General features: G+C 40.2%; 1 protein-coding gene across 4 annotated transcripts; it reads left to right on the top strand.

Moving 5' to 3' along the window:
* The first annotated feature begins 1201 nt into the window (after positions 1-1201).
* On the top strand, positions 1202-24077 carry acsl1a (acyl-CoA synthetase long chain family member 1a). Of its 4 annotated transcripts, none has more exons than XM_080464447.1 (21): positions 1202-1275; positions 14003-14215; positions 14683-14797; positions 15324-15388; positions 15478-15579; positions 16533-16632; positions 16779-16954; positions 17452-17484; positions 17686-17737; positions 17826-17899; positions 18521-18598; positions 19948-20082; positions 20262-20396; positions 20567-20662; positions 20768-20840; positions 20969-21057; positions 22030-22146; positions 22246-22389; positions 22592-22693; positions 22782-22853; positions 22991-24077. In XM_080464447.1, exons 2-21 carry the CDS (start codon positions 14021-14023, stop codon positions 23129-23131), a joined length of 2094 nt encoding a protein of 697 aa, XP_080320573.1. In that variant the 5' UTR covers positions 1202-1275; positions 14003-14020; the 3' UTR covers positions 23132-24077. The 4 variants fall into 4 exon arrangements, with proteins under 4 accessions (XP_080320573.1, XP_080320575.1, XP_080320574.1 ...); XM_080464449.1 differs by lacking the exon at positions 18521-18598 and adding an exon at positions 18379-18456 and having other exon boundaries at positions 1209-1275; positions 22991-24022; XM_080464448.1 differs by lacking the exon at positions 1202-1275 and adding an exon at positions 10987-11126 and having other exon boundaries at positions 22991-24025.
* The last annotated feature ends 283 nt before the right edge of the window (positions 24078-24360 follow it).

The raw sequence follows: 24360 nt of genomic DNA on the forward strand, positions 1-24360 counted from the left end.
ATGATCATATACTTACATTTTCTGTTGTGTTTGGGTGGGAAAAGCAACTTAGAATTAAACTGAGTAAACTATGCACTCACAGGGACAATGGTAGGTTGGGCCTCCAAGACATAAAATTAAACGCCTTAGCTTTTGAAGTGGCTAAAATAACAAGATATTGGCAAGCCACACAGGATGCAGCAGCTTGGATTGAAAACACAAAGTTTCACCTTCTAAGCCAAAGAAATGTTCCCAGAATTTCAGGGATGTCTGGTCCTAAGTACAAAAAGGTGTTAGTCACACACTCCCTGCAGGGATATTGATCACTGTGGTGTAATACCAACGTCCACATGGGGGGGGAGGGGGGGGGGGGGGGGGGGGGGAGCCCTGTGTACTGGGAACAGTGGTTCATTGAAGGCTTGATCACTAATGATGGTGATTAATTTGAAGATGATGTGTTGCTTTCATATAATAAACTGCTGGAGCAAATTGACCTGGTAAAAAAAAAAAAAAAGTCATTTTTTGGAATATTTGCAGATGAATAGCTGTACCTTGTAATATCAATACAATGTTATTGATAACAAAGTTAAAAAATAATTATGAAGCTCCCACCTGAAAAATACGAAGATTCTAAACAAGAGTAATGATTCAGAAAACTTGAAAACAATCATGATAAATATGTGGGGGGAAAAAACTGTGGCTGTTTCTGCTCAAAATATGAGGAACATCAGAAATAAGCCTACACAACATATAGTGTTACACGTCAGTGAGCCTCAATCCCCCTCTGACTTTTAACTTCTCCTCTCCACACTCATCATATCATATCATATCATATCATATCATATCATATCATATCATATCATATCATATCATATCATTTGTAAATTTGTATCTTGTGAATATGTTGTTAGCTGTGTATCTGTTATCGATTTTTTTTTTATGTGACTATGTGCCAATGTAAATGTTATGTGACAATATGTCAGTGTCAAAGTAAAGTAAAATAAAGTAAAGTAAAGTAAATACAAACAGTTGATTGATAATTGATTGTTCAGTTGCTGTCAGGTTATGCCTCTGCTCTTCAGGATGGACCAGATTTTGTGCACACACAAACGAGGTGTGTTGTCACGGCACTTCGACCAATCACCGCGCGCGTCTCAAACGTTTGGGGGAAGCGGCATGCGAGGCGCGCTCTGATTGGCTGAGCGCTGCAGCAGCTGAATAAAATGTAGCCCACCGCCGCCGCTGCTGCTCCACTGTTGCTTCAAGAACCAGGATAAAGTCTGCGGCTGCAAACAGGTCAGTGGCAGCATTTACCGCCCATAAACTCTCATCCATGGGCGTCGGTCGGCGCAGACAGAGACATGGTGTCGTCTTGCAGAAGTTAGAGCAGGATGTGAGCCTTTTGAAATGCTGTTTTTTTTGGATGTTTCCTTAAATGGAGCCGAGCCGAGCCACGTTTTGTGTCTGAGCGCCTCCAAACAACTCCGTGTCTGTTTATGTCGTGATGTTCACACAGCAGCATTAGTCACCGTCTGAGCTTTGGGTACTCAATCAAGGTGGGGTTATTATATATATTTTTTATTTTGTAATCGGATGTCTGTTTGACAAAGACGTGTGTCTGTGGAGCTGTCCTCAATGAAAACATTGACACGTAGCAGCATGATTATGATGATATCAAATGATTCAGTTTCGAAACTTTTTCCCGAATCTCTCGTCTACTTTGTTTGCAGGCGGGTTTTTTTTTTCCACACAGACGCCTTTTGTTAGGTAATTAAGATTGTAAGGAGACTAAAAGAGGAACAATGTCGCCATTATCTACTAGTGCAAGTCGTGGCATCCCGCCATATCGTGTGTGTGTGTGTGTGTGAGAGACCTGGTAACCCCAAACCGGCCCTCCCCCTGTTCATGTCTGAACTCGTCCATTACTACAGAACATGTATATCTTGTTTCATTGCTCTCCCAGTAGATCACCACCTACGACATGAATCTCTGTAGTGTCTTCCTTATCTTCAGGCAGCAGCTACGTTACTGTGATGAGTTATTCTACACCCAGGCCCTGAGCTGTATCGACAGTCTGATACTGACGTCACAGCTTTAGACTCTGAAACGTGTTTTCTGTTTGTCATCAAAATGTCTCGATAACATCGTGTATGAGCCACAGTTTAAGACAATAACAACAGCAATATGCTGTTTCACAGTGTTGTACTATTTCTTCCCTGTTGCCAAGCAACCAGAAGTCATATCAGGACATTGACCAAGAAAGTAATCTATGCTATAGTGTCCTGTGAAAACGCAATGTTTCATACACTGAGATAATGGAACACTGAGGAAAAACTAATGCGATCACAAAGCCTACTTTGATTATTTTCATAAACGTTAAGCATTTGAAGGTCCGGTCTTTAGTGGATGTGCTGGAATTGTGTATGATGAGGATAAACTGGAGCTGAGCTAATGCCATCAAGTTACAACAGGGTTCCTTCATGCTATTTACTTGAATAAATGACAGATGGAGGCGAGGTTTAGAGATGGTGAGGAGATTTGTCCAAGTTGGGATTGCAGTGGAACCTTTTCATGCGCTAACCCAGCTTTCTTTTCTTTTAATTATTATAGTGTGTGTAGTTCTGTAGGACAGTATTAGAAGCTGGTTGTGGGTGTTTGCCCTATGATGGACTGGCAACCTGTCCTGTAGGGCTACACAATATATCAAAAATGTATTTTTAATCACGATATCAACATGTTTGACCAATCAGATGGCGCCATGATGCACTAGATCCTCACTCACTAAGCAGATGAGTATCTTGGATCATTAAGTGTGTGGAACAGAGTTCAGTGAGCATCAAGACTGTGGAATAGAGATACAGAGGAGAGAGATGTTAATTAGGGGCATGAGAGAGAAAAAAATACCCCATATTTGGCAGAACAAATCTCAAAAGAAAAAGACATCAACATAAGTTGCTTAATTTAATGTGTTTATCATCAACCCATAGTCAGCTGGGATGGGCTCCAGGCCCTTTCTGACCTCCAGTCTGATCAAGTGATAGAAGATGAATGAATGGATAGTGTTCTCCTCTGACAGTGACTTTACTTGAAGGATCATGCACATTTTCACTCGTCTGTCATTGAGATCTGAAAATCTTTTGAAGAATTGTGAACCAGCAGGAACCTTCACAATAAACAAAAAAAAAAAAAAAGAAAAGCAAACACATTCTCATTGCCACTTTTTTTCTCTCTCTTGAACTCTGATGCAGATGGTTACTGGGTCATCATTCAGTCAGTCTCTATCTTGTTACTAAGAGTCTTACTCATTGTTTTTTTCTCAATGAACTCAGACGCTGAGGTGGCCATGTTTATAATAAACTGGTAGACAAGCAAACCTTGATGCAAATGAAGGAGAGACGGCAATCCATCATTTTACTTACTAACAATCAGACAAGAGAGCATCTGAAAGTAGAAATGACAGACAGGTGGTCAAACTATGAACAAAGTTTTGAGTTGAAACCTGCTCAATAACTGAACATTTCCATTGCTCTCACTTTGCTTTTGATCTAGACTTTGTGTTGCTTGCACTGAAGTTCATGAATGAAATGTTACAGGTCATATTGTAAACGGTACATGTTGAGAGGTGGTGCAGATCAGAGATGTACTTGGTACAGAGGCGTTTTATTGCGAGCTTCCTCTCACAGGAATCTGTGGAATGTAACTGGAGAAAGCGTCTTGTCGTTTTTCTCCTTTTCAGACCACGTTTTTAAAACATTAGGCAATGCTGTTTTGACCACGCACCGCAATCACATGAGCCGTTACAGTAGGGACACTTAACTTACCATGCTGATACAATCAAGTGTTTTTGCCCTGGGGACCATCGGAGCAGCATTCATTGGGGCAAACAGGGGGGGGTTTGTGAATCTGGAGCAAACTGCCGCGCCTTCATCACTGTACTGTTGCTCCGAGAAAACCAGCATCAGCCTTTCTGGCTGTTATGGGTGCCCGCAGGCGGGGAGGGTTGAGTTAACGTACGTTGACACAACAATCAGGCGGGATATGTGGCATTTTGAAACGAACCTTAAATCACATGCTGAATGTCTTAAGAAGAAATGTTCCCAATCAGCTGATGATCGTGAGTCAAGTCTTTTGGAAAGAATCATGTGAGTGCAGCAAGTTAAGGAAATGGCTTGACACGCCTCAAATTATCACACTTCTGTGGGATATGCAGGCGAATTGAATTACTGTGAATGGAAACCCTTGGGGAAAATGGCTCATTCTTGGAGAAACTTTTTCAGTTTCAAAATAAGCTCCACAAAGCTGTCATCATGACTTGTCTCACTGTCTCTGTCTCTCTCTGTCTCTCTCTGTCTCTCTCTGTCTCTCTCTGTCTCTCTCTGTCTCTCTCTGTCTCTCTCTGTCTCTCTCTCTCTCTCTCTTATTTTTATATATACATACAGGCTTGAACTTTTTCCAGATAATATCCTGCTTCACCTTCACTGGGTTGACAATAAAATGACTCCTTAGCCTCATCCTGCTACTGATGCACAGCCAAATTTGTGACGGACGCATTCTGGTGGAATTGCTTGATAAACCACTTGATTCACTGCGTCGTGTTTGGCGCTCAAGCATTATGTTTAAGTTTTTCTTTTTTAGCCTTATTTAGAAGTAGCAGCCTGATGATTAAAGGTGTGTATTGCCAAGAATCTGATGCTCTGTGTCACAGTACATAGATGATGGGTAGATATTTGAAAATGTATTGCAACACAGTAAGGCATTTAAAATAAACATTATCGACAGCAAACATTTCTGAATATTTATCTTCGCCAACAAAGTTGGCCGAGAAGGTTATGTTTGTGTGGGTGTGTTTATTTAATTATTGCTTTGTCTCACTCGACCGAGTTCCAGTTCTCGTCGTATATGTAATCACATATAAATATTTTGAATATACATTCATTATGCCTATTAGGGGGTTTTATTCCCCCCAGGAGTGCCACCTTTAGAGGACATTTATGTTTTATGTCTTGTTGAAATTGATAGAAGATGGATTCATTTCAAAATTTAAACCAAGCAAGTCAAATCTAAATTTTTTTAGATTTTAAATGGCACATCAGTTTATTGTCAACAAAAATGTGAACCCAGGTAAATGATGTGGCTCTGCTTAGAAACGCTACCTGTGTATGTGACGCTAATTAGCTTTTTATATATATATATATATATCTCAGACTTATTTCTCTTGACAATAGCAAACATTTTTCTTCAATGGGGCTGCGGACTATGTGGCCGCCCTACTGACTGTCATCTTATTCACTTTCAGTCATGTAGGCTCCAGCTCTCTTTGTCACAGACGTCCCACTCGGGAGCTGTTTCTCTCTTTATAAAGAGTTGCCTCCCTTCTTCTGTTTAGGAATCCAGGAGCCACCTGATTCATCCTGCCAGTAACATTTGCTTGACTCAAAGACTTGAGTTTTGCATGTCTAAGTACAGCAGGCAGGCCGGTTCAACCACACTACAAACGGCTCACTGAAACACTTGGTCCTTTTTTGTTTTGATTTTTGGAGAATGATCTTGTCCATGTGTTGTTGGTCTATTTAGGTTGAAATCAATCATGATTTGTAAACACATGATCAGTGTGGATTGTCTTTTACTCACTAGGTTGCAGGTTTGATCCCACATCTCACCTTGTCCGTGTGTCAAAGTATATCAGTAGGTATTTGCTACTAACAGTTTACAGTGCTGTGGGAACTGCCTAAGTAGTGCACAAGTGAAGTACATTTAAAGCAAAAAAACTGTCTCTTTAAATATAAAGAGTATAAACTTAACAGAAATGTCTGTACTCTCATATGGTATTTGTAAGACCTGAAAAGTTATGAAGTATATATGACATTCCAAAGACAAGTTGAGTTTTTGGGATTTCTTTGTTAAAAATCTGATGTGGGAAAAAAAAGAAATCAGACACTATTACAACAGTGCCCTTTGGCCTGCATTGTTGAGGTTGCATACCCTGATGCGTTATGTTGGCTGTTGGTATAGGAGCGTGTGGCCTTTGTTCCACTTCATAAATTCACCTCCCCCTTCCCGCCCTGCAAAGTGCTCCACTGCATGCCCATGTGACTGGCAGTGTGAGCTTTCAGTAGGTGGGTCAGAACCTGCAGTCCTGAGGGTGCTTGTCTTGTGCAAGGTCAGCTTGTGTGTCCTAAAACTGAATGCGACTGGAGGGGGATGGACATCGAGTCAGGCGGGGGGGTGGAACCCACGAAAGACGTCACGTTGAAGTCAAATGAGCTTCAACAAGCATCCAGCAGCCGTGCGATGACAGACAACCTTCACTCTGTTGCTCAGTGACTTGTTGCTGAATGTCAGCCTGTCAGACATCTTCAGCACATTTGCTCTGAACAGGCGCCGCTTGACACAACATTATAGTGCCCTCCACCCACCCTGAAAAATCAAGAAAAACTGGTTCGCCTGTCTCCTCAGATGTCCTGCTATATGATACATCTGCGTGTCAAGGCTTATGCACAAGGATGCATTGACGGATCCTCCTGTTGAACTTCTTCCCTTGAGACATTCTTTACTATTTGTGAAGCTGTTGAATTATCTATGAAGTATTGGGAGCAGATCCAACAACGCGCTCTCACAGGTCAATAACACATGATTCTCACATGTCAATATTTAGCATTAGCAGAGTTTGCGGTAAACCACAATGCAATGCTTGCTATAGCCGGCCGCGGGTCAGTTTGAACTAGTTTCCTTCTGGATTGTTGTGTTTGAGTTACAAAGAAGAGCAGATTTTTAAAAAAAAATTCATTATTAGTGAGCTAAAAAAAGAATCTGGGCAAATTGTGGATTTGGTCGTAATTATAGTGTTAAAAAGTTCCTTACTTGTTAAAATTTGAGTTTTACTTCATATGTCATCTTAAGTCATCAGTTTGTTTAAAACCAAAATGTACTTCTCTATTTTAAGTAATGAACTATTTATCTTAGGACGTTAACAGAGATTAGATGATTTGCGGATGTCATTGTTAAGGCTGCAGCTATTTTTTTTTTACATCTGCACTGTCCTGATATAATCTCTCATATTTTGTATCATGATATCTTTTTCCTCTTTCACAAGTTTAGTGAAGCTCACTTAAAAATGAAACCGTTTCACAAGTAATTCACCATTTATCCTAAAATGTTGACAAATCTAACGTTACAAATGCAGATTGTTACGACTGCCTTCTTAAAATGGTGCCTTTCCAGTCACATTTTCACATTGACAATTTTATTTTCTCCTGAAAATGGTGTCGAAATTACATTTATCAAAAAAACGTGTACACTCTTTCAAATAGATCTTCGCATGACATAAGTTGATCTTGTTTAAAACTACCTCTTCTCATCCTTCAAATGTGCTTTTACGAAATTGTGTCCTTTACTGAAACAATGCTGAATTGATTTTATGCAGCAGCGGACAAAAAAGCACTTTATTTACATTTATGGCCAACAAGTGCTGCCTTCACACAGTGACACGGTGCTCACCCTGCTTGAAATTGAGGAAATGTGTGAGATATCTGGGCACCTCATGAACTCCTCATGAGAACTGTTCTCTTGTTAATGTGGCAAAGAACAACATTTTGTCATCCAATATGAAGTTCCTGATGCATCCTTAATGGAGGCACACATCATCTGGAGCAATGGGATTCACACTGAGGATCAGTCCCCTCACAGAGCTTGAAGCACCTTTACAGTATCTTTATTTATATATATATAATTTGTCTTGATACACTTAAAATAAATGCACATTCACAACATGTTAACATGTTCAGAGTAGACAGTACAGAAATGTTTAATCGAATCTGATTTGAAACCAGCTACAAAATTAAATATGTTGGAAATACATTTTTTTTTTGGAATGGCACTAGAATATTTTAACCTGGCCATTTTAAAAGCAGCTCAAAAACTGTCTCGTGTATAAAGTTTACCATCTGTCAGTTGTGTTAAGCAGATTTTGTAGTTGCTCAGCGAAATCTGCTTGTACAAAAAAAAAGTAAAGTGGGATTAGGCTTTGTGTATTTAAATGCATCGTGTGTTAATGTGTCATTCATCACATTTTAATAATAATCTTAAATAGACTTTCAACAGCTCAGGGTCTCTTTTACTGTAAATGCAGCGCCCCGGCCAGGAGGAACTACAATGTTTGGGAGGGAAACAAGTGTGTTTTTATTTGTAACTTCCTGACTGTGGTTTGTGTGACTCTTGTGCTGTAACACTACAGTTGTCATCTGTTGTGGAGCTGCTGCCGGCTGCAAGCTCGTCTTCACGATCCGTTATGTGTCAAACGAACCTGCTGCCCTCTCCACCTCTTTTTTCCAGTGTCTTGTGTTTGTGTGTCGGGGTGTGGGGTGACTGGCGAGCTGGCTCTGCCATTGGCTTGTCATCCTCCCAGGCCAAGTATGGACAGTGGAGGTGGGTGAGGGGAGGGGTAGAGTGGGGTACCTTTCGCCTCAAACAACTCTTAGCCAAGCGTGACAGCAATGGCATGTGCCTGCTACTGACCATTTGACAGAAAGTGCACACTTACAAATAAGCATTTAAACTATCCAAAAACTCCTTTTGATTACAAAATTATCCAACAAATGATAAAAAATAAAGAAATCTTTGATTATTTAGGCAGTTGATATAAAACAAATAAATGAATAAAATGTCCAAATCATAAATCGGTTCAAACAGAATCAGCTATTGTATAATTGAACAATTAGACAGATCCATGCTTGTACTGTTTGGCCTCACTGTCTCAGATAGTTTGCTTCATTTTTGTAAATGACGCAGAACTAACGAGCAAAAAAATGTGAAAACATGGTTCTCAATTCAAAGCAAATACGGGAGGTTAACCAAGGAGAGTAATCTAGAGCACGTAGTACTTTTTGAGTAGAAGAAAACAAAACTAAGGAAATGTCTCATGAGCAGACATGGAGTAATAACAAGATGAGGCTCCAGGTGAAACGGGCCGACTCAAATTAATTTTCTTTCTTCAGTCCTGGTCCATCAATCAGAGCTTTTAAAAAAAAAAAAGGAAAAAAAGAAAATTATTTCCTTGTCAGTGTTTGTTTAGGAGAGCGACCCAAACAAGCAGCTGTCAATGTGAAAGGCATAGTGTGAGGGTTGAGTTTGTGACAACATGACCTTGTCACAACTGTTGGGGCCTTTTTCAAAAATGCAATGAGAAAGTGAACCACGCCGAATGAAAGTGTGAAAGTTTTTGGCTTTCCCCCGCTCAATCTAACCATGTTCAGGACCTGTTCTGGTGTGACGTTACCCTCAAGCTAAAAAAGAAATCATTATATATGTGTTTTACACAGAAACAATCAAAAGCCATTGTTAGAGGCTGTTCATTATAAATGTTAGGTAATGAATTATTGTAAATTAATAAATATCTTAAGTGATCTATTTATATATAAAAAGAATTCTATGTTTGTGCTCACTTTTGTTTCTAGACCCGGGCTGTCAAACTCCTTGGCGGTATGCCAGAGGTCATAGAGGGGGCAGGAGGTCATCAAGACGAGTTACTCATTGGAAAGACCCTCGGGCAAACATGGGAACCTGTGGATTGCTTTTATTTTGAAGGCTTCTGCTTTTGTGTCATCCCATTTCTCTCACCAGCTATGATTCAGCACCAGTGTGTCTGATAATCAACAAAGGTCTGTGTTTGTTCTCAACATTCACAGCTGGTGACACTTTCCTTTGAGAAACTGTAAATGATCATTTATTCACTCAGATTCAAAGGAATCTGCGCACAGGCACAAGTTTTTCAAGTGAGTCAGTGTTTTGTGCTCACATTCTTTTTCATATTGCCTCAAATAACAAGGCGCTGGTGTTGATGTCAACAAAGCTGCTGTATAAGAAACACCAGCTTTGTTGTAATTGATGGTTGATCCTTTGTTTGGCCTCTCTGTACGCTCGGCAACACCAAAAAAAAAAAAACCCCACACACACCAGGTCCAGATAAGAGTTTGATAAAGCGCTGGTTGTTGACTTCTGAGTAAACATGACATGACATGTTTGAATCACTGAGATCAGTGTGATTCCAAACCTTCTGCGTGGGACCAGCTGCTGCAGTGTCAGAAATTTCCCTGCAGTGGGACTAATGAAGGAAGAACCAACCCAATCTGATCTTAAAAACTATCAAGTTAATTTTGAAAATGTATAGTGGACATAAGAAGCTGCTGATTGTTTTGTTTACATTCTGAAGATTTCTTCTTTTCTATGTTATCATTGGTCAGAGTGATAATCTACTGTTTGTTGGCTTCACTGTATTAAAGTGGTCTGCCGCCTTTTTCAGATGTAAATGAAAAAGTTGGATTGCATTGACTTAAAGTACGGCATTTATTTCTGAATTGTGTTCACAATAATTTTGTAGTGCTATAAACCTTTTGTTTTTTTTTTGTTTTTGGCTGTTTGTCAGACTTATTTTAATAGGTGACTAATACATGAACTGGGCACTGAGACAGTATGTCATGCGACTTTACAGAGAGTTGTGGACTTCAGTGATGATGATAAATTGTCCTGTTGGAGGTCAGAAAGCCCGAAGAAAAGGTGGCAAATCAAAAGAGGTGGAATTGTTTAAAAGTGCCACAGGGAATGAAGTCGGGAACTTTTGAAACGCAGGCAAATTTACAGAAAAAGAAATTCGATGCCGCGTCATTTAAAATTGTAACCTATATTCTTCAGGTTAATGTTACACAGAATCGTCTTGAGAATTATATTTTCATGTATTCTTGTGAAAAGTGGGAAAATAAGTCTGTCTTTTACACCAGTCTGACTTTTTCCTCATCTTCATGAGGCATTTTTTGTCAGATGCCATGAAAGCTCAGGGGCGACATGTGGTCCAGAAAATACGGTAATTTTACTAACAGATGCATGAACACCTGCATTAATTAGGAGAGACCAGAAAGCCATTGCTTGAACTGTGCTCCAGTGAGTGGCCGGTCGCGTCTCATGCGTCTGTGTTTCTGTTTGAACGGGGCGTGTTTCTGCTATTCATAGTTGTGAGAACCTCAGAGGTCTATTAGAGGTCAGTGTGAGTCCCTTCTAATAGCAACTGCGGCTGGAAACCGGGCCTTTCAGATAACTCCACCTCTCCAGTTCGGACGTAGTCTCGACCTTTCTTTGCGAACACACATTGTGGATCTGTGAGTATTGGGATTGATTGAAGTTTTATTCTGATTGTAGTTATTGCTGAACTTCCAGGAATGCAGTGTAGCTGTATTCAGGACTGTCCTGTCGCTGAATTCTTACTGGAGTGATCGCTGCTCTGCTCTATTTGTGGTTTTTACTGATTCCTGGTAGACTCGGTGGGGCTCTGTGGGATTCGGTGTCAAATTGATGAGCAGCGTGCTTGGTTTTCTTTCAGGGTTTTTTTTTTTTTTTTTTTTTTTTTTTTCCCCCCCTTTTCTTTTTTTCAGAAAAAACAGAGCTGAGCAGCTGTATTGGATTTTTGCCTGTGATGAATTGTCCTGATAGTACAATTTGCTGTGAAACATTCTCACGCCACAGTTTGCTGTGTTGGGGTTGTAAGTCAATGACATACAAGTAACTTGTGTGTCAGATTTTGTTTGGCTCTTTGCTCCACTTGGCATGAGTCCCATTTGTCATGAGCCCCGGGGTAATAATAGAAGTAGGTGAGAAGTCAATTGTTACCTCTCCGTTGCTTCCCACTTGTCCATTTACCTACAGAGCGGTCACCTTTTAGCTCAGACGTGAAATGATTTGACGTGAATGTCCAGACTGAAAACTAACTTGAGCGAAACGGAATAAAACCCAATTAGATATTGAAGGACAAACCTAATTAAAGTGCTCCAATACGGAAATAAAATCATTAAAAATAATTGATAGATGAAGACTTGCGCCGGTGAGTTTAAATCACTCTTTTCTGGCTGCAGGCTCCTCTAATTTGCATCGAACGTGTAATTAAGAGTCTGTGGCGCTTGCTCTAATTCTGCTGTATTAAAGTTTTAGCAGAACCCGAGTCGCCATATGTGCCGACATTGTGAAAAGTGAGCTTTCAATCCCAGTGAACTCATTTCTCAAACATCCAGAAAAGACAGCAGACGCTTCCCCTGACACACAAGCGACTCACTGTTTTGTGCTCTGCGGCTGTCCTCGTGTCCTCGTGTCTCCACGGAGGCTCGCCATTGGAACATGTGTGCAGAGTCATATTTCCTTCCTGCATCTTTTGTTTGAGGCACACAGCTGTTGAATGGGATCGCACATCTTCCGTTTGTACACGGCCCATGCAGTGCAGCACTGAACAGAAATGAAGACGGAGGCATAAATTCTTTCAGCAGTGTTTTTCCTTAACCATTTGAATGTATGTCAGGGAACGTCTTAGGGAAATCTTTTAGGACTGCTTACATGCGTCCTAAAGATGGCTCATTGAAAACTGTTTTGGCATATTGGGTAAACAAGGTTTTCTTCTCTTTTAACATTTATATTCCTGTTGGTATTTTATTTCACTTTACCATTTCTGTTCATACCTGACACGTACTTGAATTTGGAGTAGAAATATGTTTTTTTTTCCCTCCTTATGCCTGTTTTTACTTTTTGCTTTGAGACTCTTCAATTGTTAAATAGCAGCTTATAATTTGTGTTTTCTTCAGCTTACTCATCCAGGTTATAAAAAAAATAATAAAAAATCTAATTCCAACCATCTTCTGGTCCGCTTTATCCAACCTATTGTTATGTAATGTCACACGTGGGGCCTTTGAGGGTCAGGAGTTGATCCCAGGTGGCTATGGGAGAAGGCCAGGTACATGTTGCACAGGTCCTTTAATAGGACAAACACTGGGATGCATAATAACTTCATACCCACAATGTTTTTAAGCATAAGGTGATCATAATTGTTTTGGATAAGGACAGAGGGTAAAACGGCGCAGGGTGTATAAACAATACTTACCTCGACAATTGTAGTGCGTATGACAACACAAATAAAAGAGAACATAGCAAATGTGTGTTTTAAGCTCGGTAAACGATCGGAGTAACTGGGAAGTGGCACCTCAAAGCTGAATCAGATGACTGAATGTTTCTTCAGCTGCTGCATCACCTCACCCTAAATTATGCGCTCCTTCACAGCTTTATTTTCGGTTTTGTATTGACTGTTTCTTCTTCAGTATTACATCAGTTTTCCAGAAATCACAGATGGAAATAAAACACCATCCTTCAAAACAGTGAGACTTTCCAGGAGTCAAACTGTACCCACAAGGTCAGGAAAATCTACGGTCACGTTCAGAATGACAAACTTAAAAGGAAAACAAAGTTATGTAAGCATAAAAGTCTTACTATTCGTCTGTGATTTAGTTTTTCTTTTGAGTCTTTTTTTTTTTTTTTTAAATATATAATTCATGTACATTTAGCCATGTGGGATGAAGTCTAAACGGGCAATAAAAAAAAAAGAAAACCCAATCTAACATCTTGGAAAATTGTCCAGAATAGTTGTTTTCTTGACGTAAACGATTTGTTCAGTTGTGCCTTTTGCTTAAAATTTAGGTGTTATTGTTGATGTCCGCCCTTTTCAGAGACTTGAACTGCAGCTCAAAGCAGCTGTCATTAGTTTCAGCCCATTTATACAGTTTTACTCGCATTCTCCTTCCTCATCATCAGTCACGTCCATCATGCGAGCCGATTGACACTGAGCATACATACCTGAAGGCCTCATGTACAGAGACACACATGGTTCACTTGCCATCACTTCTGCTGCTTGGCTAAATGGCATACAGACGATCAGACTGATTAATTTCCTCTTTGCTATACGGCTGAAGTTTCAAGGCTCTGCATGTTAAATCAGCGTGTGTTGCTCTAGTTGCAATGCAAATGTCAATTCAAGGCAGAAAACATCAGTTTCGCATGGCCTAATTATCAATGGGAGCATTGCTGAACACAGCAATAATGGCAGTCTGTTTTTCACAAATAAATCTCTGAGCCTTCCTGGAACTGAAACTCACGTGCAGAAGTAAAATGAGACTCGAAGTGATGCAACCACACCATATGTATCCTTTGCTGTTTTTAACAGGGTGACTGCGGAACAGCCATGCAGGCTCAGGATGTCCTGAGACAGCTGCGGATGCCCGAGCTGGATGAGGTTCGGCAGTACGTGCGAGGCTTCTCTACCAACGCACTGATGGGCATGGGGGCCTTCGCCGCCATCACCACCTACTGGTTTGCCACAAGGCCGAAAGCACTGGAACCGCCCTGTGATCTCACACAACAGTCAATCGAAATCCCGGTAAGTTGATCAGTTTTTCATTTCTAGTCAAATTCCGTGGACTGAGATTGTATCTGCACTTTATATGAAAATGTTTTTCTATCCAATTCTTGGACGTGAAAACGACCCGAGATACAAGAGTGTCTAGGTGTGACACAGCTATAAGAGTGTCTAGGTGTGACACAGCTATAAGAGTGTCTAGGTGTGACACAGCTATAAGAGAGTTAAAGGACAGGAAATGCTAGGTAGCTCAATTCCTTTTGCAGGAATGTTGGCTTTGTCCTCTCTGGAAGTGTAATATCAATGCAAACCCAAACATCTTCACTTGCTGTCATGATGGTCGGCTGAAAACTGGGCTTTAATGCTTCCGTTTATTTTATGTTTTTTAGAATTCCACAGGACTTGCTGCTGTCTCCAATTTTATTCATCTACAAATGTGTGGTCCGGATAATCATTAATTTCTTTTATTTATCTTTTTGTTTTTGTAGGGTGGAGAACGCGCACGAAGGTCGGCACTGAATGACAGCAGCGATCTTATGACTCATTTCTACAGTGACGCGCTCACGATGTACGAGGTGTTCCAGCGAGGACTCAGAGTATCGAGTGAGTTAATGCCTAGTAATGGTTGAAGAGAAAAGACAGTAGCTGTGTCTCAATCCAGAAACGTCCTTCCTCTTTTGGGTTGCGTTTTGATGTCTTCCCTCGCTGTGCAACATTACTGTTAGAATTTGACAGCTCTTTCATATGCAACCTACAAGCCTGTCCCCCATTTCCAAGAAAACCAAGGATGTGTATCTTTTGCCATCCCATCATTCATAGCAGTTATAATTATCTTGCCATAAGATTTTTAGGTTTATGTATCTCAAGCTCCTTAAGCAACCCACTGAGCAACAGTGGTCCAAATCACGTCTTTAAGACGTCATTTCCATACATCCGGAAGACGTCTTCAGGGAGGCCAGAGTGAGAGTTTTTGAACGCAGACCTCTTTCAATGACCGGCAAGACTCCCGTCCACCAGTCCAACAAGACACTCCAGATTACTTTGATTCTTACAATCATTTTGTAAGCATGTCCCTTATATGTGACAATAAAGGTTGCAAAAAAAAAGTGAGACTGATTTCCTTTTGTAGATGACGGACCCTGTCTGGGATCAAGAAAACCAAACCAGCCGTACGAGTGGGAGACGTATGGAGAGGTGATACATGGACTTCCGTCATTTAAATAACTCTCTGTTCACTTGAAGCTGACTTTCTGAATAATGTTGAAAAACTGTTGTTTGCGCAGGTGGCGAGCCGAGCTGAGAACATCGGCTCCGCCCTCCTTCACAGAGGTCACTGTCACACAGAAGACAAATACGTCGGCATCTTTTCCCAGAACAGGCCAGAGGTAAAACAAGCATTACAGCAGAGCTGCTTTTTTGAGGCACAGATGTATTTATTTATTTTTTGTCAGACCCCATCACCATAAACTTTATTGTGCTGTGTTGTGTCGACACAGTAGGAGAGTCACCTGCGTAGTTCTTAATTAACTTCATCGCCGCTGCCACTGGCTGCTCTGTTCTCTGCTTTCAGACAGTCGAAACATGAACCTCAAGTCTAAACTTGAAACTGAAAGTAAACATGCACCTTCCTAAATGCCAGGAAATACCAGCTCACTATGAGTCATCAAACTAAGTTAGCAATAATGCTCTAAATCTATGCAGATACCACATCTTACTGTCTTTGGTGGGTTTGTATTTTTGATTGTGATGAATGAGAAGAGATATTTCATGAGTTCCTGTCTTCCGTGTTCAAAATTATTAACGCTGTCCTCTGGAAAGTAATTGCTGCAGAGGCAGGTGTAGCTGCTTGTCGTTTGCTCCTCCTTTCTGTGGCCCTACAATACATAGTTCCAGTTATTGTGAGGGCGTTGTATTAACGCCACCATATGGCAGCTCAGGGCACGGCCTCTCTGTTGGGCGCATTTACACCTGGTGGTTTTTACGTCAACCCAATTGAATCTTCCAACCTGCTGTTGTGTGGCGGGAGAGGCGTGAACGCGAAACTCAAATGTGCAGCTGCAACCAGAGTGAAGACTGGGTGTCGGCGTGATTACAAGTGAACTAACTATATATATTTGGGATAAAAAAAAAAAAAGGCTGCTGTGGAAGCATTAAAGCTACCTTGATGGGAGTTTTAAATCACTGAGGCGTTACCATTTGTACCATTCTTAGCTCCTATATTATTTATGCTGATGTGATAAAGAAATTAAAACGTTGAAATTATAATGTTGACCAATTCTGAAAATAACAACTTTAATAACTACATCCAAGATCCTAATGTTGGTATGTTTCTCTGCAGTGGACCATTTCAGAGCTGGCTTGTTATACGTACTCACTGGTGGCCGTCCCGCTGTACGACACACTCGGCACAGAGGCCATCGGCTACATTATTGATAAAGGTATGGAAAAAAAAAAAATGGGTCGGGGCTGGTGACTCACTGACCTGACACACAACCTGCAGCAACATCGCACAGATGCAGGAACAAGAGGAAGAATACTGATTGAGACTAAACCAGAGGCTTGTTTGTTTGCATCTGTTCTTCAGCTTCCATCTCAACCGTGATCTGTGATGTGCCTGAAAAGGTTCGCATGATTCTGGACTGCGTCGGTGGACAGGGACGATTCATGAAGACGATTGTTGTCATGGAGGCAATTGATGATGAGCTGGTGACCCGGGGTAAAGAGAGCGGCATAGACATCCTCAGTCTGAAGGACTTTGAGGTGAGAAAAAAAAACTTTAAAGAAAGACAAGTGAGGAAGTTTATTGACCAGAAAGTGTTCGAATTTAGCTTTATTTTTGATTTAAAGACCTCATCACCAAGTTTTTTTTTTCTATAATTTATTTTGTATTTTTCATAAAAACAAGATTTGATTCACATTTTCAGTGGCTTATTGCATTGAATATATATTTCACACTCTATCTGAAGCCTGCAATTCTGCATGAAGAGTCGACAAATGTTTCATATTTTTCCTTCGAAAGACAAAAGCAGAAAATGTTAGATAATATTACAAATGATAAGAATTAAGAAAATGCATAATAATTTCATGCAATTTGATATTAAATATATCCTTGGAAAACGAAAACGGATGTTTTTAAAAGTTGCTCTTTTTAAAGTCACAATCGAATTTTGGTGAAAACATATAAAAGTGAGTCCCAGATGATTTATATTGTGAAATGTGATTATTTCAACTCATTGTGAGGTTTGTATCTTTCCCAGGCATTGGGTAAAGCCAACCATCAGAAACCATTGGTGAGTAGAAGCATCCAATGTTAATGTTATGTAATGGGCATACATAATTAAAGTGTCAAGTTGTTAAAATGAGAATTACCATTTGAAAGTGGACATTACACTCAATCATTCAGAGTTTTTTTCTGTTTGTTTGTTTTTATAATAGCTGCTTGTGTCGTCATCAACATGCATGTTCATGCTCCACTGTGGTTTGATTTTCAGCCTCCAAAACCAGAGGACCTCGCGATCATCTGCTTTACCTCTGGGACCACAGGTATCGTGTCATCATAAAACTATATAAGTGTAAGAAAGCAATGTCTTTTTCTAGGATTTATTACACTCATTGTTGTCTTGCGCTTTAGGAAACCCAAAAGGTGCCGTGCTTACTCATGGGAATGTGATCGCCAACACTGCAGCATTCATTCGGGTTACACAGGTAAAAAAAAAAGACAACATTTTAGTTTAATCATTATTATTTTACTATTATTATTATTAGAAGGAACCTTTATTCAGCTAAAAATGTGTTATACTTCCATTGGATTTGACTTTATGTAAACAGTAATAGAAAAAAATTGTAAGCAAGCACTAGTAAATACTACTCCTCTGTGTGTTACTTGCTACAGTAGAAAGACTGAATTTATATTTCAAACATGTTATGAGAAGAAAACTATACTTTCACTCTTCCTTCTTCGAATTTTGTGAAATTGTGGCAACACACAGCATCGATAATACAACTTTTGCACTTGTATCCTTGAGATACCCTTGAGTTGAATGAAAGGTAAGTGGAGTGTTTTATGGGACTTGGTTTGAAATCCAAAATCCCCGTCTCTGACTCTGGTTGACTCTCCTTGATCCTCTTTGTATCCTCCTGCTCTCCCTCACTCTTCCTCTTCCTCCTCGCGTGCCGCTGCCCAGGGCACACTGAAGCCCTCCACTAAAGATGTGCTCATCTCCTTCCTCCCTCTGGCCCATATGTTTGAGAGGGTGGTGGAGGTACCGTACGCCGTGCTTGACCTGCATATGTGCATGTGTTTTCGCTTTGTGTGTCCCCCTGCAGGTGCACTGCATGCTGGACCTCCGCGACATTCATGTATCCTATCTCCCCTTAGCTCACATGTTTGAGAGAGTCGTTCAGGTATGTTGTGGCCTCGGTTACCCTCACATCTACTCATGCAATCGATTCAACTTAACAGTTAATGTCTGCCATGTGATTTTAGATCATTGTTTAGCTGTCCTATATCAGAATGTTTATAAACGACAGAGCTTCAGATAAGAAACGTGTATATTGATGATAGCAGTGATTTAAAAGAAATTAAAATAAAAACACACATTTACCTGCATGCTGGGATGCTCGCAGGAAATTTTTGCAGCTTCAGGGTTGATTTCATGTCGAAGCACTCTAATAAATATGAGAATGCCTTTTATAGCATCAAACAATTTTGCATAGTAACAACTTAATGCATGATTAAATTGCTAATCTTGCTTGTTTGATTTAAAAAATAAATAAATAAAATAAACCCCTCACTGGCCAGAACATAAGGCACACAGTTTATCTGCTTGTTATCAGTTAATCTTACTGCAGTAAATCTTGTGTGTTCAAATATGAAAACATGGTCAAGATGACCTGCTTAAGGTCCACCTGAGTATTAGGTGTGCTTAATGTTGTGTGGCCCCTGATTGCAGATGATTTTTATGATTTAAAATGTTAGGTTTTTGTGTGACAACTGCTTCTTTTGACTTGTTTGGTTTCGTCACATACAAAACAGCTGCTCAAACTAAAAACAAAAAAATAAATCATTATATTGCTCAAAGTGCGGTATCGGATAACGTTTGGCTGTGTTATCATCTTTGTAACTGATATTGATTTAGCTGCAGCACTGGTATCCGCCCATCGAGAACCCGAGGCAACATGTGCGTGTTCACAGTGCCCGTCGACTGGACTTGTCAGTGTTGGAGCTAGATTTAATGTCACGTATTATCGCAGATTACAATACTCTTTATATGGCAGGGGTTTACATCTAGATTACTATAAATGAAGCCATCTGACTGGTAGTTTGGTTCTTATGTTGCTCCGTAGAACGTTATAAAGCTAATGTTAATAGATGCCGACTTCAGTTTAACTATATCCTGGCTGCCTGAATCTTTTTATTTTATCTTTATCTTAATTTCACATAGCGTGGTTTGATATGATTATATTTTTTTTGTTTTTTTTAATGAGGGACACATGTTCTGTCACAGTTGAAGATGGACTGATTAGATTCTGAGTTATATTTCAGACCTAACTGACCTCATTGTTATCCCTCTTCTCTGATTGTGCGTTGTATCACGTCTACACAAAATCCCTTCTATTACATGTCCAAGCTGCCCGACAAAAGAAAGAAATTCTTCATGTTGACACGTTTGGGGGGGGGGGGATAATTTTCTCACTGGAGACTGTTTTCAGTTTTTCATCATGATGGAATTAGCAGCCTCTTCTTTCTTCAGGGTGTTATCCTCATCCACGGGGCTCGTATCGGTTATTTCCAAGGGGACATTCGCCTCCTGATGGATGATCTGAAAACTCTGCAGCCAACGGTGTTTCCCGTCGTCCCACGCCTTCTCAACCGCATGTTTGATAAGGTCAGAGAGCAAATTTCTATGCATTCTACGTAACCTGGATTTAAAAAAAATAATAATTTTGTTGGCGTTTTTACAAACCTCTCCCGCCACAAGCTGAACTTCTCTGGTTGATTAGTGATGGTTTATGTCTGATTTTACCTGCTTTTTTTTTTTTTTTTTCTTCCCCCATTCCTCTCCAGGTATTTGGTCAAGCCAACACCCCCCTGAAGAGGTGGCTGCTTGATTTTGCTTTCAGGAGGAAAGAGTCAGAACTCAGAAGTGGAGTGGTCAGAAAGGACAGCTTGTGGGACAAACTCATCTTCAAAAAAGTCCAGGTAAACCTGACATGCCATCAAAACTGCTCCGTTTCCATTTTGAGTCGAGTCAAAATACTCGACTTGACTCGAGAGATCATAAGCAAACTGAATCTGCTGGTAGTTTTTCAATGTATGACTAAATAAATAAAGCAGTTGTTTTTCAAGCCCATTGTATTTTATTCCTCCAGGCGAGTTTAGGAGGCCGCGTGCGCCTCATGATCACAGGAGCAGCTCCAGTGTCTCCAACCATCCTCACGTTCCTACGAGCTGCTCTCGGCTGCCAGGTGAGCCATTTCTCTTTTTTATTATTATTTTTTTATTATTATTATTATTATTAAACTATGACTCTTGTTCATGAGCATCACTTCTACTCTCCGTTCTTTGCGCAGTTTTATGAAGGCTACGGTCAGACTGAATGCACAGCTGGTTGCTCCATGTCGATGCCCGGAGATTGGTCTGCAGGTAAATGTTACTGTTGTTTAAGTGTTGCTGCCAAAGAAGGTTGTTTTTTTTTTTTGTTTTTTTTATTAGTAAATGTGTGTGGATTGGCCTGATCTTTGTAGATCTAAACCTGAGTGTTCTTTTCTCAGGTCACGTCGGGCCTCCTCTGCCCTGCAACTATATCAAACTGGTAGACGTAGCAGAAATGAATTACTTGGCAGCAAACGGAGAGGGAGAGGTGAGCAGTTTTTCATTCTGATTACACAATGGGGAAGAGACCATTGTGATTTTGTTGGCTCAGATGATCTGATCAGATATCCTGCAGCAGGTGGTTGAATAATGAAGCTGTAAATGGAGATTAGGACAAACCACGGCCATGTATTTGTACAATATATTATTTCTTTGTCTGAATCAACACAGCTGCTGCATGGCTCCCAGAAATAAATCTAAGTGGTAGATGGACTTCACTGACCGAACGCTTCACACTGGTGGCCACGTTCACCACTTCATGCACCAATAGTGTGCAAAGTGTACAACCTCTACCACAGGCTATTTCAGTATCTTGCCCAAAGAAACTTTGACATACATACAAACATGGTGAGATCGGTGGATCGTTCTCCCCTTCAGATCAGTTCAATTTTCTTTGCTTTAATTTAATCTTGCAGTGATGGTTAATAATATTCTGTTTCTAAGGAAAAAATTCAGTGTATAACCGAATAGACTTACTGGATGGACACTATGTAATGATGTTCAAACACATTTTTTCAAATTCTTTTTATGAATTTGAGATTATCAGCACAACTACTTTCTCTTCAGCGTTCTAGTTTTTCATCCAGTTCACCATTGTTAGTTTAAATAATATAAATATGGTCACTTACCAATGAAGAGTTTAAAAAAAAAAAAAAAAAGAAGAAGAAAAAAAACCTCAAACTATAAGTTTTTAAAACAGAAACAATAAGCAGATTTAGAACTTGACACTTTAAGTGACTGATTTGGGTTGTACATCATTTATAGTGAAATACCAAGATATTATATGAGAAATGGCTGAAAAAAACTGTTCATAATAACAAAGTAAGCACATATGTGTAGGACACTTTGCACAGTGTCAACCTGGTCTGATTACATTTCTTGTAATTGAACAAGTGATGATCCAAAGTGTAACTGGCCATTCGGCGCTAAAAACTGTTCTTGGTGCCTTCTGCTGCTGTAGGTGTGCGTGAAAGGACCAAACGTTTTCCTTGGATACCTTGAAGATCCAGAGAAAACGGCAGAGGCCATCGATGCGGATGGGTGGCTGCACACAGGAGACGTCGGCAAATGGCTCCCTGTAAGCGAAGCAGGCTGATTATCAGCGCTGACTCAGAACTGTCGTTATGACCGTGGCTGGACTGAACTTATTCTTTTTTCTCTCTCTCTCTCGTTGCAGAACGGCTCTCTGAAGGTCATTGACAGGAAAAAGCACATTTTCAAGCTGGCACAAGGAGAGTACATCGCTCCGGAGAAAATAGAAACCGTTTATAACCGCAGTGATCCAGTGGCCCAGATATTTGTTCATGGTGACAGCTTACAGGTCAGTGATTATTATTAATTATTATTCTTAATCGTTCAGCTGCTCTCTTCCTCCATCTCTCCCTATCCCCCGCTTTTTCTACTGTTACGCCAACGCCACGTCCTCCTTCAACACATGTCAAAGTTGCCAAATGAGTTAACTTTTTTCATAAATACTGTACAATTTAAAGTTTTTAAACCATTGTCTCTACTTTGTTTTGAAGGCGTGCCTCGTGGGCATCGTGGTGCCGGATCCAGACTTTTTGCCTATTTGGGCCAAGAAAAAGGGTCTTGAAGGGTCGTACTCTGAACTGTGTAATAATCTGGTAGGTCTAATCACCACCACCAGGTTGAACAAACGGCTCAACTCTTAACTCTCGAACCCACTTAACATACTTCGGGCTCTATTTGCAGGATGTGAAGAAAGCAATCCTGGAGGACATCCTCAATCTGGGCAAAGAGGCGGGACTCAAGTCATTTGAGCAGGTGACCAGTTTGTCACCCTTTGAGGAAAAATAAAACAAACATTTATATACGGACTGACTGAACAAATAAGCACAGTTAATATGAACTTTGTCATTCCTAACCTTCGTTTGTTCTCTATACCTTTCTCCTCTCTGCAGGTGAGGGACATCGTGTTGCACCCGGAGATGTTCTCTGTCCAGAATGGTCTGCTGACTCCCACCCTGAAGGCCAAGAGGGCCGAGCTTCAGAGCCGCTTCAGAGACCAGATCACCGCACTTTATGCCAAAATTAAGATTTGAGCTGGAATCCAGGTGGACATCAGGAAGGTGACACTTCTTTACGGCTTGCGTCCAGAAACGCACCGTACAGAAGGGGGTTGACCACACATTTATCTCCCTCCGTGCCAATTTCAATCATTCATTGTTGAATGAATTTCATGTTGAAGTCTGTATTGTCCCCACTTCAGTTGTAGAGCAACTTTCCCCGTGAGCACCGGCCAATTTGTGAAGATTGTGATAGAACATGTAACTGGGTTGCAGGTATAGTTTCTCAAAGAGATTGTTTAAAAAAAAAAAATAAATAAAGTAGGAATGTGAGTTTTAAATGCCTTCACTGCCATTAAAAGATTTATTTTTTCTTTCTCTGCAGCACCAGAATAAAAACAACTACATTACTGCTTTTACAACAGAGACAAATATTGACTATTTATATACCAGACTATTTGATGCTTTGGTAATGTATTTAAGTTGATATTTAATGTAATCATAAAACCTGTAAATACTGTAACTGCTGGAAAACTATATTTGTAATTCCCTGCATTCCCATGTTTCTCAGTGCTGTGGGCTGAAACACAGTCAACCTGTTTTAGTGTGGTTACGGCCTTTCAGGAATCATGTCGCCATAGATTTCGTTGCTTGTTTCTTGACAGCTGCATGTAAAAATACTGATCGTTTCTGTCCCAATACCTGCAGCACCTTCAGATGCCCTTTTCACAGTGAAGTGCCAAAAGGCTGCAGGTGGAGCTGTGTCACTGTCGTGTGTTGAACAAGAACTCGCAAAACGCTGTTATTGCAATCAATGTCAAAAGTTTCTAAATTGCTTCTTCATCCTTGTCGTGTCAAATGAACTTTTTGCTGTCCATCATATATCCCCTTCATTTCAGCTTTTTAATAAAAAAAAAATGAGTTCAGCTGTTTTGCCTGGAGAAGTGTTGTCATGCACGTCAAACCATGTCGCAAACTTCACAACACAAATTGGTTTTTCTTGATTTTAATTATGGGAAAAGTGCATTTTGTGTAGAAACAAAATTCTAATGTACAGAATCTTTTTCAATTGTACCAAAAGTTCTTCCAAAACATGTTTAGCTTCATTTCTTTAGATATTAAAAGTGCATTAATACTTTCATTCACAACACATGTAATAACAGGGCAAGAGGAACTTGCATAGAAACATCAGATTCATCAATTTACAAGAAAAGTTGCACAGTATTTCTATTAATATCACTCAAACAACAGTGTTTCAGAATCCA

Source organism: Lipophrys pholis (assembly GCF_963383615.2).
Source record: "Lipophrys pholis genome assembly, chromosome: 5".
Taxonomy (NCBI): Eukaryota; Metazoa; Chordata; class Actinopteri; order Blenniiformes; family Blenniidae; genus Lipophrys; species Lipophrys pholis.

Coding starts and splice junctions, on each gene's coding strand:
- acsl1a (XM_080464447.1), top strand. CDS start 14,021: ATGCAGGCTCAGGATGTCCTGAGACAGCTGCGGATGCCCGAGCTGGAT. Junction 14,216..14,682: donor AACAGTCAATCGAAATCCCG/GTAAGTTGATCA, acceptor TTGTTTTTGTAG/GGTGGAGAACGCGCACGAAG. Junction 22,854..22,990: donor GACTCAAGTCATTTGAGCAG/GTGACCAGTTTG, acceptor TCCTCTCTGCAG/GTGAGGGACATCGTGTTGCA.